This window comes from Vicugna pacos, chromosome 10 (genome assembly GCF_048564905.1).
Source record: "Vicugna pacos chromosome 10, VicPac4, whole genome shotgun sequence".
Classification (NCBI taxonomy): Eukaryota; Metazoa; Chordata; class Mammalia; order Artiodactyla; family Camelidae; genus Vicugna; species Vicugna pacos.
The window spans coordinates 32,143,731-32,158,462 of record NC_132996.1 but is presented as its reverse complement, the minus strand read 5'-3'; the positions used below and the strand labels follow the sequence as shown (position 1 = coordinate 32,158,462).

Genomic DNA, 14,732 nt, shown 5'->3' with positions numbered 1-14,732 from the left:
CTATGAACATTCATATGCAAGTTTTTATGTGGACATATGGTTTCATTTTCCTTAGGTAGCTACCTAGAAGTGAAATTGCTGGGTCATATAGTATTATGTTTAATTTTTTTTTAGAAACTGACAATTTTCCAAAGTAGTTCTAACATTTTACCTTTACCCCTCATACTAACAATGTATGAGGGGTCCAATTTCTTCACATCCTTGCTAACACTCGATATTATCTATCTTTTTAATTATAGCTGTTCTAGTGTTTATGAAGTAGTATTTTCACTGTGATTTTTAATTTGCATTACCTTAATAACCAATGATGTTGAGCATCTCTTCATGTGCGTATTAGTCATTCATGTATCTTCTCTGATGAAATGTCTATTCAAATCTGTACCTGTTGAGATGATCGTATTTTTTTCTCTTTAAATTTATTAATGAAATAGTTACATAAATAGATTTTAAAAGCGTTGAACCATCCTTGTAGTTTTGGATTAAACCTCACTTGGTTTAATATACTGCTGTGTTCAGTTTGTCCCCGCTTTATTTAGGAACTTTGAGTGTAGCTTTCTTTCTTTTGTGCTACCCTTGTCTTTTTTAATGTTAGGGTTATAGTATCCTCATTTTAAAAATAAAATATTTTACTTTTTGTATACTTATAAACCATTTAAGTAATCGAAATCATCTGTTTATTAATTGTTTGATGAAACTTCCCCTTAAAATGTTTCATTCCTGGCACCCTTTGGGGGATAAAGTTTCTATTATATTTTCAGTTTATATTAGGTTATTCAAGTTTTTCACATCTTCTGAATCATTTTGAAAATTTATGATTTTGTAGAAAATGATTCATTACATTAAGATTTTAAGTTTTATTGGCATAAAGATACATATTATGTTCACTTGTAATTCTCAGATCTGTGGGTATATCTCCCTATGAATTCCTCATATTTATTAGGGAGCAATATAATGTAATATTAGCAATCTGGCCTCTGACATCACTTGGCTAACTCAGGATTCCAGCTCTGCCGCTTGCTTTCTGCTTAACCTTGGGCAAACTGCTTTTGTTACAGTTTCTACTTCTGTATAATAGGGATTATATCTCCCTCTAGCAAAAAATATTTGGGGGCCTACTTTGTGTCAGACACTGGTCTAGGTATTGGGAACACAACAGCAAACAAAACATAAAAATGTTATATTGATACAAATATTAAACAAGATAAAAATATCTGGTATATTAGAAGTGCTAAGGAAGAAAAATAAAGCAGGGAAGGGGAGAGGATGTGTTTACGATGATAATAATAATATCATTTTTACTAGATTGACATGGGAATTAAATGGGAAAATATGCATAAAGTGCTTAGCGCCGTACCTGGCACTTAGTGCTCAGTTTTATTTCTTGTAATACTACTACTCATTTTTCTCTTGATCAAATTTTTTAGTGGTTAAGACAATTTATTGGGCTTTCAAAACACCAGCTCAAGTCTAGTGTTATTTGATTTGCTTTTTCATTAATTTCTGCTTTTATCTTTCTGAATTCCCTTTTTCTGTCTTCTTTTCATTTATTTTTGAACTTCCTAAGCTAAAGGCTTATTTATTTTCAGTCTTCTTATTTTCTCATAAATGCATTTAAGGCCATTTATTTTCTTCTGAGTACTTCTTTGACCATTTCTTTTGCTATACAGTGTTCTTTATTCATTTCTTATTTGTGTATAATTTTAGTTTTAGTCTTCTTCTTTAATCCAAGAATTTTTAGAGTGCTTTTAAAATTTTCCAGGTGGTTCAGATGTGTTTGATGCTCATGTGAATGTGTGTTAATTTGTCTAGCCTTTTGGTTTTTCTGTTTAGTTTTCTTCTTTATACTAGGCAATTGTGACTTGAAGGTTTTCAACTTTTAGGAATTTCCACTGTGATTGAACACTTGATTAGTTTTTTGCAAATGTTACGTTGAATAATTAGAAAGCACGTACAGTTAGCCGTCCGTGTCTGTGGGTTTTGCATCTGCAGTTTCAATCAACTACAGATTGAAAATGTTTGAGAAAAAATTTCAAAAGTTTCTGAAAAGCGAATCTTGAATTTGCCATACAGTGGCAACTATTTACACAGCATTTACGTTGTATTAGGTATCATAAGTAATCTAGAGGTGATTTAAAGTATATGGGAGGATATACATAGGTTATGTGCAAATACTAAGCCGATTTGTATAAGGGACTTAAGCATCCATGAGTTTTGGTATCTGACGGGTGTCAGGGCTAAGGGGGTAGGACCTGTGTCCTCGAACCAATCTGCCACAGAAATCGGGGACAACTGTATATTCCTGGTTTGCTGAGCATAAAAATTTTCATATGTGTGTGCTTATAAAATCAAACGTGATACCTTTGTGATTCAGATTTCCATATTGTTAATTAATTTCATTGAAATATAGTTGATGTACAATATTATGTTAGTTTCAGATACACTACACAGTGATTTGACATTTGCATACATTATGAGATGATCACCACAATAAGTCTAGCAACCATCTGTCCCATACAAAGTTATTGCAGTATTATTGATCATATTTCATATGCTGCATGTTACATTCCTGTGGTTTATTTAGTTTAAACTGGAGGCTTCTACCTCTTAATCCCCTTCACTTACTTTGCCCCCCACCCTCCTGGCAACCACCTGTTTGTTCTCTATGTTTATGAACCTGTGTCCATTTTGTATTATACTGTTTGTTTTGTTTTTTAGATTCCACATATAAGTAAGATCATATGGTATTTGTCTTTCTCTTTCTGGCTTATTTCACTTAGCATAATACCCTCAGGAACCATCTGTGTTCTTGCAAATGGCAAGATTTCATTTTTTATGACTAAGTAACATTCCGTTGTATATGTAAATCACATCTTCTTTATCCATTTATCTATCAGTGGGCACTTAGGTTCCTTCTGTATCTTGGCTATTGTAAATAATGCTGCAGTGAACATAGGGGTGCAAATTCTTACTTTTTTCCAGAAAAATACCCTTAAGTAGAATTGCTGGATTATATGGCAGTTTTATTTTTAATTTTTTGAGGAACTTTTGTACTGTTTTCCATAGTGGCTGGACCAATTTAACATTCCTACCAATAGTGCACAAAGGTTCCCTTTGCTCTACATCCTTGTTAACACCTGTTATTTGTTGTCTTTTTGATTATAGCCATTCTGATAGGTGTGAGGTGGCATCTCATTGTGGTTTTGATTTGCATTTCTCTGATACTTAGCAATGTTGAACATCTTTTCATGTGCCTGTTGGCCATCTATGTCTTCTTTGGAAAAATGTCTATTCAAGTCTTCTGCCCATTTTTAAGTCAGGTTGTTTGGTTTTTTTGATGTTGAATTGTATGAGTTCTTTTTATATTTTGAATTAACCATTATCAGATATATCACTTGCAAATATCTTTTCTCACTTAATAGGTGGCCTTTTCATTTGTTGAATAATTATCTTCTCTGTGCAAAAGATTTTAAATTTGTTATAGTCTCATTTGTTTCTTTTTGATTTTGTTCCCTTGCTTGAGGAGACATATTCAAAAATATTGCTAAAAACTGATGTCAGTGAGTGTACTGCCTATGTTTTCTTCTAGGAGTTTTATGGTTTCAGGTCTTATATGTAAGTCTTTAATCCATTTTGAGAGTCTTTAAATTGTATATGGTATGAGAAAGTGGTCCACTTTGATTCTTTTGCATGTAGCTGTCCAGTTTTTCCAACACCATTTATTGAAGAGACTATCATTTCTCCATTGTATATTCTTGCCTCCTCTGGCATAGATTAATTGACCGTGTAATTGTGGGTTCACTTCTGGACTCTCTATTCTGCTCCATTGATCTATGTGTCTGTTTTTGCACCAGTATTATACTGTTTTGATTACTGTAGCTTTGTAGTAAAGTATGAAACCGAGGAACATGATACCTCTAGCTCTGTTGTTTCTCAAGATTGTTTTGGCTATTCAGGGTCTTTTGTGTTTTTGTACACATTTTAGAATTATTTGTTCTAGTCTGTGAAAAATGCCATTGGTATTTTGATAGGGATTGCACTGAATCTCTAGACTGCCTTGGGTAGTATGGTCATTTTAACAATTAACAATTAATTAACATATTAATTCTTCCAGTCTCTGGTTGTGTTGTATCTTTCCATTTGTTTGTGTTGTCTTCAGTTTCTTTCATCATTGTCTTACAGTTTTCTCCTTGGTTAGATTTATTCCTAGGTATTTATTCTTTTTGATGCAGTTGTAAATGGGATTGTTTTCTTAATTTCTTTTTCTGATAGTTTGTTGTTAATGTATAGAAATGCAATAGATTATCTGTATTTTAATTCTATATCCTGCAACTTTACTGAATTCATTTATTCCAATAGTTCTTTGGTGGCATCTTTAGGATTTTCTGAGTATAGTATCATGTCATTTGTAAACAGTGATAGTTTATTTCTTCATTTCCAATTTGAATTTTTTTTATTTCTTTTTCTTTTCTGATTACTGTGGCTAGCACTTCCAATACTATACTGAATAAAAGTGGTGAGAGTAGGCATCCTTGTCTTGTTCCTGCTCTTAGAAGTTATGCTTTCAGCTTTTCACCAGGTATGATGTTGGCTGTAGGTTTGTCATTATGGCCTTTATTATGTTGAGGTATGTTCTTGCTATATCTGCTTTCTGAAGAGGTTTTTTATTTATCATAAACAGATATTGAATTTTTCCAAAAGCTTTTTCTGCATCTATTGAGATAATCATATGATTTTTATCCTTCAATTCGTTAATGTGGTGTAGCACATTGATTAATTTCAAGGTATTGAACCATCCTTGAGTTTCTGGGCTAAATCCCACTCAGTTGTGTTGTATGATTCTTTAAGTGTATTGTTGAATTCAGTTTGCTAATATTTTGTTGAGGTTTTTTGCATCTGGGTTCATCAATGATACTGTCCTTTAATTTTCTTTTTTTTGTGGTGTCTCTGTTTGATTTTGGTATCAGGGTGATGCCAGCCTTATAAAATGAGTTTGGAAGTTTCCTTCTTCTTCAACTTTTTGGAATAGTTTCATTAAGATAGATGTTAACTCTTCTTTAAATGTTTTGTAGAATTCACCTGTGAAGCTGTCTGGTCCTGGATTTTTGTTTGTTGGGAGTTTTTAAATTGATTTAATTTCATTACTGGTAATTGATCTGTTCATATTTTCTATTTTTTCCTGATTCAGTCTTGGGAGGTTGTACATTTCTAGGAAATTATCCATTCCTTCTAAGTTGTCCATTTTATTGCTGTATAATTGTTCATATGTTCTTATGTTCATTTGTATTTCTGTAGTGTTGGTTGTAACTTCTCTTTCATTCTGATTTTATTTATTTGTATCTTTTTTCTTGATGAGTCTTGCTAAAAGTTTTTAATTTTTCAAATCTTTTCAAAGAACTAGCTCTTAGTTTCATTGATCTTTTTTATATTTCTTTATAGTCTCTATTTCATTTATTTCCAATCTGCTCTTTATTATTTCTTTTCTTCTACTAACTTTGGCTTTTGTTTGCTCTTCTCTTCCTAGTTCCTTTGGGTGTAAGATTAGGTTGTTTGTTTCAGATTTTTCTTCTTTCCTGAAGTAAGACTTATCACTATAAACTTCCCTCTGGGAACTGCTTTCTGTGTCCCACAGATTTTGGATCATTGTGTTCCCATTTTTCTTTCTCTTTTAGGTATTTTTTATTTCCTCTTTGACTTCTTCACTGATCCATTGGTTGTTTAGTAGTATGCTATTTAGACTTCACGTGTTTATGCTTTTTGCAGTTTTTTCTTTTTCTTTTGCCCAATTCTCTTTGTCTTTTTTTAATGTATTGGGTATGTTGGCACATTTTCTGACCTTGGAGAAGTGGCCTTCTATAGGAGATGTGGGGCCCAGCAGCTGCTCCCCGCTGGTCACTGAAGCTCTGTGCTCTAGGGGTGCCTCCTAAGTGGCCTACACCTTTCTGTTGTTGTGGGGCTGACTACCGTGGGCTCACTGGTAGGTGGGACTAGCCCCAGGCCGATTGGCTATGAGTCCGTGCCATGTACAGTGGCTCTGGGCCTGCTAGAAGGTGGATTAGGCTTCTTGCGGGGTTAACTGCATGGCCTGGGTAAGTGTGGGGCTGCTGCTGGCCTGCTGCTGGGCAAGGCTGGGTTCCCGCATGGTGGTCTGCATGACGGGGGGTGGGGAGTGTTTGGTGTTGATGCCAGTCTGCTGGTGGTCGGACCAGGTTTCTGCAATTGTTCCTAGGGCCTTGGGGAGCCTGTTAGTGGTTAGGGCCAGGAACCTGCACTAATAAGCTAGAGGGAGGAATCCAGGATGGTGCTTGCCAGTCCCAGTCCATATGGCAGAACGAACTCCCCCACATGGCTACTGCTGGTCCCCAGGGAGAGTCCCAACTGCTTCCTGCCTCTCCAGGATGTTCTTTAAGATCAGCAAGTTGGTCTGACCCAGACTCCTTTCAAACTACTGCCTCTGAGCTGATTCAGAGTGGATGGGATTTTGTGTGCACCCTTAAGAAGCAGAGTCTCTTGTTTCCTGTAGCCCTCCAGCTCTCCTGAGCATAAGTCCTACTGGTTTTCAAAGCCAGGAGTTCTGTGGGCTCATCTTCCCGGTGCAGGACCCCCAGGCTGGGGAACCCAAAGTAGGGAAAGACCTCCTCACTCCCTGAGGAAGACCTCTAAAATTGTGGCATTCCTCCTCTTTGGGGTCGCTGACCTGGGTGCATAGGTCCTAACTATACATCTCCACCTCTCCTACGCATCTGGTTGTGATTATCACTTTATGTCTTTAGTTGTGGAAATTCTTTTCTGCTAGTCTTTAGGTCATTCTCACAGATAGGTGCTCAGTAAATAGTTGTAATTTTGGTGTGTCCACAGAGGTGATGAATTCAGGATCTTCGTGCTCCACCATCTGAGTCACCCAGTCCATATTATCAGTTTAATTTTGCTTACTTTTTCTGTTGATTTCTAAGAGAGTTATTAAAGTCACCCACCAAGATAGGACTTTGATAGATTCTTTACGTACTTTTAGTAGATTTCTTGAAAATATCTAGTGTATTGAAATATAATTTACATAGAGTAAAATGCACAGATTTTAAGTGTAAAGTTTAACGGGTTTTGACAAATGGATTTACTTATATAATCATCACTCCAGTGAAGATATAGAACATTTCCATTACCCCAGAAATTTCCTTTGTGTCCCTCTCAGTCACTCCCCCATCCAGACCCCGCAACGACTGATGATTCCCATTACCTTAGCTGAGTTTTGCTTGTCTAGAACTTGATATAAATAGAAGCATAATATATATTCTTTTGTGTCCATCTTCTTCTGTTCCATATGATGATTTTGAGACTTACCCATGTTGTTATATCAGTAGTTCATTCATTTTTATTGCTGGGGAGTATACCTAGTTCATTTTTTTTTTGCCTACTTGATACATAAAGTTTCTAAATTGTTTTATCTTATTTGGGAAGAGGCTACTTGAGATTCTGTTCATATCCTCCTGTTGGCAAAAGACAGCTGGTCTGTAGTTACACGGGGAAAATATATCCAAGCACCCTGAGTTTTATGCCTGCTTATTAGTTGTCTACACTGATAACAAGTGAGAGAACAAGAGGGAAGACAGATGGTTTCTGGAGCTTTGCTGACTTCCTGAATGGCTCCTTGGCACAGTCGTTCTGGCCTCTGCCTCCCTGTGAGAGCTGTGATGACAGTGCAAGAGAAATGCCCCTGATCACGAAGAACTCTGAAAGAGTGCGGGCTGCTAATCCTGGGCCCCTGCTGTGTGATGCCTCCATGTGGAGATCTGCCGTTGTCAGAAGCATGCGGCCATAGAGCAACTTGAACTTCAATTGCCCAGTATTTTAAAAATTTAAGTAGAGTTAAAGAATACAAGTAGTTACTTAAAGGAAAATAATAATTAGTTAATTTTCAATGATTTGGAGACAAATTTCTCAGTTTAACTATCTATAGTTGAGTCTTTTCTCATTCTTTCTCCTGTTTACTTTTTGACTCCTTTTTGTGGCTTTTAAGTTCCTTTAACAGTAGGAAGAGGAAATGAAATTTCATTTGCTTTTGATAGTTATAAAAGATGTGTGTTTGGAGGGAGATTGAAACTGCTTCCTAAAGTAAAAACACCTTCTACCTGGGAGGTGCTCTGTAACTATGTCACTTGAGATAAGTCACTTAATATGTATAGCAGAACCTTAGTTTCCTTACTGGCAAAGTGAGTCAAATGCTTACATACCCATCTCACATGACTCTTACCATAACTTATACAAATAACATCATTTATCCAGAAGTACTTCGTGAATTTTAAGTTCTATTCAAATATATACAGGTGACCCTTGAATGACGCTGGGGTTAATCCTCGGTAACCTAGAGTTGGCCCTCCCTGAGATCCCGAGCTGTCTACAGGGCATAACAGACATTCCCTGAGATAGCATATGTGACTTTTTAAAAAGCCAGCCATTCTAAAAATCTAATCATTAAAAAATGTGCTACCTCAAAGTAAAAAAATGTTCTCTTTCGAGAAGATCGTTTAAAGGACGCCTGTTGTGGGCACATTGCAAGGAAGAAGCACGGAACGGGGGAGTCAGGAGTGCCTGCATCCTCGTCCTCATCCTGTGACTAATTGGCTGTTTGATCGAGTTATGCTGTAGGAACTCGCTCTTTGTCTTACTTTTCTCATTTTGAAAAGGTGGAAAATAATTCATGTTCTGTCATAGGAGTGCTATGATGTTGTTATTATTATTGTTACTTTACTAAAGTGATTTATAACCATCTTAGTTTCTCTGTAAATCCAGATTTCCACACATTGGGCTTGCTTTAAATTGTATCTGCTTGAGACATGTTTTCAATTCTATTTTTGGAAAAGAACTGAGATATTGTTGTCTTCTTCTGTAACGACACGATCTTTGCAAAAATCATTTCTTAACAACTTGAAAGGGATGGAGAGTTGTACATTTAGCCCTACAGTTCGTGCCGTCGTTCACGAGAAGCCAAATGACAGGAGTGAGGATGTGGCGACGTCAGTCGTTAAGGCCCGTGTATTATTCATGCAACAGCTGCTGGTGGTTCTCTTTTTCCCTGTCGGGGAATAAATTGCAACACATCAGCACATTTTTCATGCTTTGTGTTTAAGCATTTAAAAGTCATTTATTGTATTATTAATATTATTTTATTTCTGCTTGTTTGGCAGCCCCTGAAGTTATCAATGCCCACGACTATAGCCAGCAGTGTGACATTTGGAGCATAGGTGTCATAATGTACATTTTGTAAGTAGCCTGCTAATGTACAGTTAAAATGAATGGTGGTCCCTAACAGTAGCATTACACAGATTTTAAATTAAGACTAAACAGTATTGTTTAAGAAAGTGACTGAAGAAACAATTGGAAAGTCATTGTAGAACCTGTCTTATTAGTTGTTAGGTACATCCATTAGGTATTTTTAAATACAATAAATTTATAACTTTCAGTTTTGCATTTCACTGATCTGTAAATGCTGTGATGCACTGTGTGATCTGAGCAAAGTGAAAAACTTGCCTCAGCATCTCCCTGATATTTGCTACAAATGGAAAACTTCTTTGTATTTTCTCAAGAGACTCAGTGGTACAGCATCAGGTAGAGGGAGGTACTGGGACCTGGCACCAGAGCCACTGATAGGCAGGGCATGTGTGACTAGACAGAGGCTCAGCCCAGGATCCAGGGAGTGTTCTGTAGTTCCTAATCCCCTTAATGCTACTGAAAACGTTAGCCTTTTCTGCTCTCCCTTCTATCTTACTCTGAAGATTCAGTCTAACCACAGGTCCTGTGTTTTTCCTTTGAAATATCCTCACCTATTATTTCATTTCTCTTCACTTGTATCATTTCTCCTTATGATCCCTTTTCTAGAATATTGCAGTGTCTTTCTGCCTCTTCTCCTGCCTCTGGTTCATCCTCCACACAATTGTCAGGGTTGTCTTTCTAAATCACAGATCTGATTGTACTGCTTTCCTGATGAACAACCTCTGATAATTCTCCCTCACTGTAGAAAAATGTCAAGGCATCCCCACATGCTTGGCGCACTTCTTTCCTGGCCTGGCTCCATCAAGCGTCTCCAATCTTGGTCTGTGTGTGTGGTCCCACGTACCTACTCTGTGCTGGTGGCCAAGCTAGGCCACTCTTTATGACATAGACACCGCACTGTGGGCTTCTGGGTCTTTGCTCATGCAGTTTCTGCTGCCCAGATATTATTTTTTCTTCTCTACTAACCCCTTTCCTGAGTGTATCTGGCTCATACATTGACGACTTCTATTTCCCTAACTCCTACTCTGCCCCGGCAGAATAAGTACATTCGTTATGTGTATACTTTCCCACACTCCACAGAGGATTTAAGGCAACGTACAAAGATGCATGTAAAACAGTAATGTTGAAAGAAAAGCAAAATAATAAACATATTTAGTCAGGAAAGTTTGCACATGTGTAAACTTGTTAGAATTAATTGTTCACTTTTCTGTGTTCTCATAGCACTTTTAGAAACAAGATTATAATGTAATGTAATGTAATTATTATATTATGTGTATTGTGACTGCTTTTCTTGCCCTAAACTCCATGAAAGACAGCGATCTTATATTATTCATCTTTACAGCCCTGGTATCTGGTACCATAGTAGGTGTGTAGTCAGTGCTCCATACATGTTTGTTAAATTGAATTAAAGTGACTTGTTTAGGAGGTGTTTTGAAAAGTTAGTGGTCATTGTTCTGCCTCCGGTGAATAGGAAAATTCTTAGGTTGATGCGACATCAGTTTTATGGTCATTTTGAAGAGTTCACTGTGCGCTGCCTCTTCCAGATCGTTTCTAAATACCATCACAGTAGGTACTTTTTCACAGTTCTGTGAACTGGAATACACAGGCAGTAGAAACTGGATGATGTGGTTGTAGCTATCACTCAGATGATCAACACACATCACTGCTTAGATTGCATAAAGTATAAATGTATACACAAAGTTCTTGATTACTGTTTTGTGCTAATCAGAATCATATCATAAAAATTCTGAGCCTTAGTTTTTAATTAAGAATATAACTATTGGGGGTGGTGGATAGAGCTCAGCAGAGCACATGCTTGGCATGCATGAGATTCTGGGTTCACTCCCCAGTATCTTTGTTAAGGGAAAAAAAATATTTATATATACGTAACTATTTAAAGTTAATGTTTTATACTCTCGAGACTTTCTAGACAACCCAAGTCAAATGTAATAAATGTAATCTATTATTACATCATTCACGTAATGTTTGCTGCCCTCAGTTTGAATTTCGGAGTTAAGGAAAGTGATAATATATTACATATCTTAAAACTTTTTTCTCCTACTTAAAGATGTAATTTTAATTTTTCTGCTTGTGAGCATGACTGCATATCATAATAATGACATCTTTTTTTTCTTTACAGTAGACTCTTACTTAGCTAATCAGTACCTATTCATTAATCTGCCTGAGCCCAGTGGTCTTATAGATAATTTCTTTCACCAAGGGCATGAACATATTCCTTTTTCCAGGGAGGTTATTTTCTTATTTATTAGTTACCCCTGACTCGTTGCTACTTAATTGGACAATGATAACACAGTTTCTCAAGGTGAAATTAACATAAATACTCTTTACGGGCACAATCTTTTCTGTTTTGATTCCTGTGAAACAGAAAATAATAGGAAGGCTTTAAGAGGCATTTTTCATGTCTTGGATTCCCTTTTCTGGATGTGCAGAAAATTGCCATAATAAAATTTCATATGTTGCTGATTGACCAACCATTAGATACATTTGGTGTAAGTAAAATTGCAAAGGACAGAAAAAAGTGGAATTTTTTAAACGTAGCCCTTAAGCTATGGTTGCATGCTAGTCAGGCAGTGCAGGAGCCGCTAAGAAACTGGTGAATGTGCATATCACTGGTTGTTAACAGACTCAATGAGCTGAGCTTTTGCCAGCCTGTACTTGTGACAATAGATAGTAATTGTCCATGAGATCATTTTTCTGGCTTTTGTTTAAAAACTGCATTTTTAAACTAAACAATAGAGAGGCAAGTAATATGAGAGAGAGAGAAGGGTCAGAATGAACTGGAGAAATAGAAAGCATTAAAATGAGAGTTCTCAGAACAATTTGTTAAATACCTATCTCTTAATAAGAACCTATTGGTAAATGAAAAGTTCTACTATCCAGCCTAGTTTGATAAACTATGAGGATGAAACAGCTTCCTCCCCTCCCCTAGGAAAATCATTATCATCATAATCATTATCATGTAAAATATTTACCAAATCTAGACTTGTTCCAAAAATATTCATGGGAAAGATTTTTAAAGAACTTAAAGAAAAATGTAACTTAAAAAATCAGCAAAAATCTGTTAAGAGATTTAGAGATCATTATACTTATGCACACAATAGACCAGCATTTGGGAAGTGTAGTGGATATATGCCATTTTATTCTTTCAGTAATAAAGTGGGAAAATACAATCCTGAGAGTTAAAGACTAGACATACAGAGCTGCCTCTGTGATGAGCCCAAGTCCATTTTCCATCTGGTCGTCATTGGGAAAATCTGATTGTCGTCTTCAAGGTTGCCCTCCCATAAAGATGATGGCTAGCATTTGCAGCTTTTAAACATGTTCTTATAGTTTTGGACTGGATCACCTCTTGAAGTGTTGGCTTGCCATGCTTGTAAACTATAGCACAGTACTTCCTTTCAAAAGATTCTAGTGGAGAGGGTATAGCTCAGTGGTAGAGCGTATGCTTAGTATGCACGAAGTCCTGGGTTCAATCCCCAGTACCTCCATTAAAATAAATCAATCAATCAATCAATCTAATTACCCAGTTTGAGTTACGTACTTTAAGGTATTCATTAAACAGTGCCCGCAGAGAAGTGTTTCTCCTCTATTATCCACTGCTCCTGTGCACTTTAACTCACACACTTTTCTGTAATTTAACCCCATTTAAGCTTAGTGTTTCCCCACCTGGAAGAACTTTGGGTCATTTACAGATCTGGAAGTTTCAATGTATACAGGAGCCTAACATTGATCTTGCAAAACTCCTTTCCTTCCATTTCTATGTCCAGAGAAGTTCCTACCTTTCACTCTCCTTTACTTAAATATGAAGAACCACTACTTCCAATCTCCGTGGAAACTTAGGTTTTAATAACCTTATTTTGATTAATTTAAAAATCTAAACAAATTGATTGTCTTTGATGTAGATTATGTGGAGAACCACCCTTTATGGCAAGCTCAGAAGAGAAGCTTTTTGAATTAATAAGAAAGGGAGAATTAAATTTTAAAAAGTCAGTCTGGGATTCCATAAGTGATTCTGGTAAGTATTATTTACTAAAGCAAATATACATAATGTAAGAAACCTGACCAGTAATTCTCATACTTAAAACCTCTGTTTAATCATTAAATTTACTTGTAGGAATAAACACTATATACTTGTGGAAATAGTGATATCTCCACTGTGATTGTTACAAAGCTTTCAACAAAAACAGAAAATACATCATAAAAATTGAAGAGGAAATTTGCTGATTATCTAGCTAATTTTTTTTTCACTAGAGACCATAAACCAGGTAATACAAACAATAAAACCTCACTTAAGGCCTTAAACTTTATTTAATATTGGCCATTTATACTGAAAATATTTGTAATTGAAATATAGTTGATTTAGTGTTTCAGGTATACAGCAAAGTGAATCAGTTATATATATATTCTTTTTCAGATTTTTTTCCATTATAGGTTATTACAGGATATTGAATATGGTTCCCTGTGCTATACAGTAGGTCCTTGTTGTTTATCTGTTTTGTATACAGTAGTGTGTATCTGTTAATCCCAAATTCCCACTGATGATGTTTATTTTACAACTGACATCTTCCCTTCATATCATACAGACCTAATCCTAAATAAATTGGAAAATGTACGGTATTAATTGTAGCTAAGATAAGTAAGATGTTCGGTGTTTTCCCCTTATTTGCAGCTAAAAGTGTTTTGAAACAACTTATGAAAGTAGATCCTGCTCACAGAATCACAGCTAAGGAACTACTGGATAACCAGTGGTTAACAGTAAGTTACGGAATTACTTCTTTTTTTCTTTTTGATGTGCTATCACTGCTTATTTCTTTTCATTTGGCCTTGTAGTTTATATATAGTCTTCTTAAAACAGCCATTTAGTTTCATTTCTGACAATTTAAAAAAAATTATTGAGTGTTGACACATTTCTGAAATGGGGATTTTCAAATTGTTAAAATTACTACCACAGTTTACATATGTTTATAGAGGTTTAGATGAACTTTGCTTTCGTATCAAGTCCGGTAGAATAGAGCTGGGAAACGTCCATTGTTAAAGCTGTGGAGTATTGAAGCAGTCTGTATGGTTTAGTGATGTAAAGCACTAGAACTATCCACTTCCTTTTTGAACTCTTTGGATGCAAGGAGTCTTTAGGAACTCAGAAAAGCCAAGGTCTTCTAACAGTGGCTGTTGCCTGGCTTGAAATTTTGAGTAATTATTCATTTACATATTGCTTTTCCTATTAGACTAATGCCTCAAGCATAGACCCTATGTGTTTCTGATCTTTGTTTCCTTGTACCCAGAACGTCACCTGGTCACAATAGGAACTTTTGAAAGAGGCTGCTGCTACCTCTCAGTATTTATTCTCTTCTTCTTCTGTGGTAATGAGGACCCTGACTTTTAGCTGGTAACATTGCTATCTAGTCCTCTTTGCTAGTTATCCCCCATCTTTGCTAGTTATCATGCTT

The 14,732-nt window shown here is 36.1% G+C and overlaps 1 protein-coding gene across 1 annotated transcript in view; it reads left to right on the top strand.

Annotated features, from left to right (window-relative positions):
- Positions 1–14,732, top strand: part of STK33 (serine/threonine kinase 33) — a 117,571-nt gene that overhangs the window by 76,882 nt on the left and 25,957 nt on the right. The window contains exons 9-11 of the mRNA XM_006203495.4: positions 9,180–9,255; positions 13,188–13,300; positions 13,955–14,040. Of these exons, the coding sequence (XP_006203557.3) occupies positions 9,180–9,255; positions 13,188–13,300; positions 13,955–14,040 (275 nt within the window). The remainder of the gene's footprint in view (positions 1–9,179; positions 9,256–13,187; positions 13,301–13,954; positions 14,041–14,732) is intronic.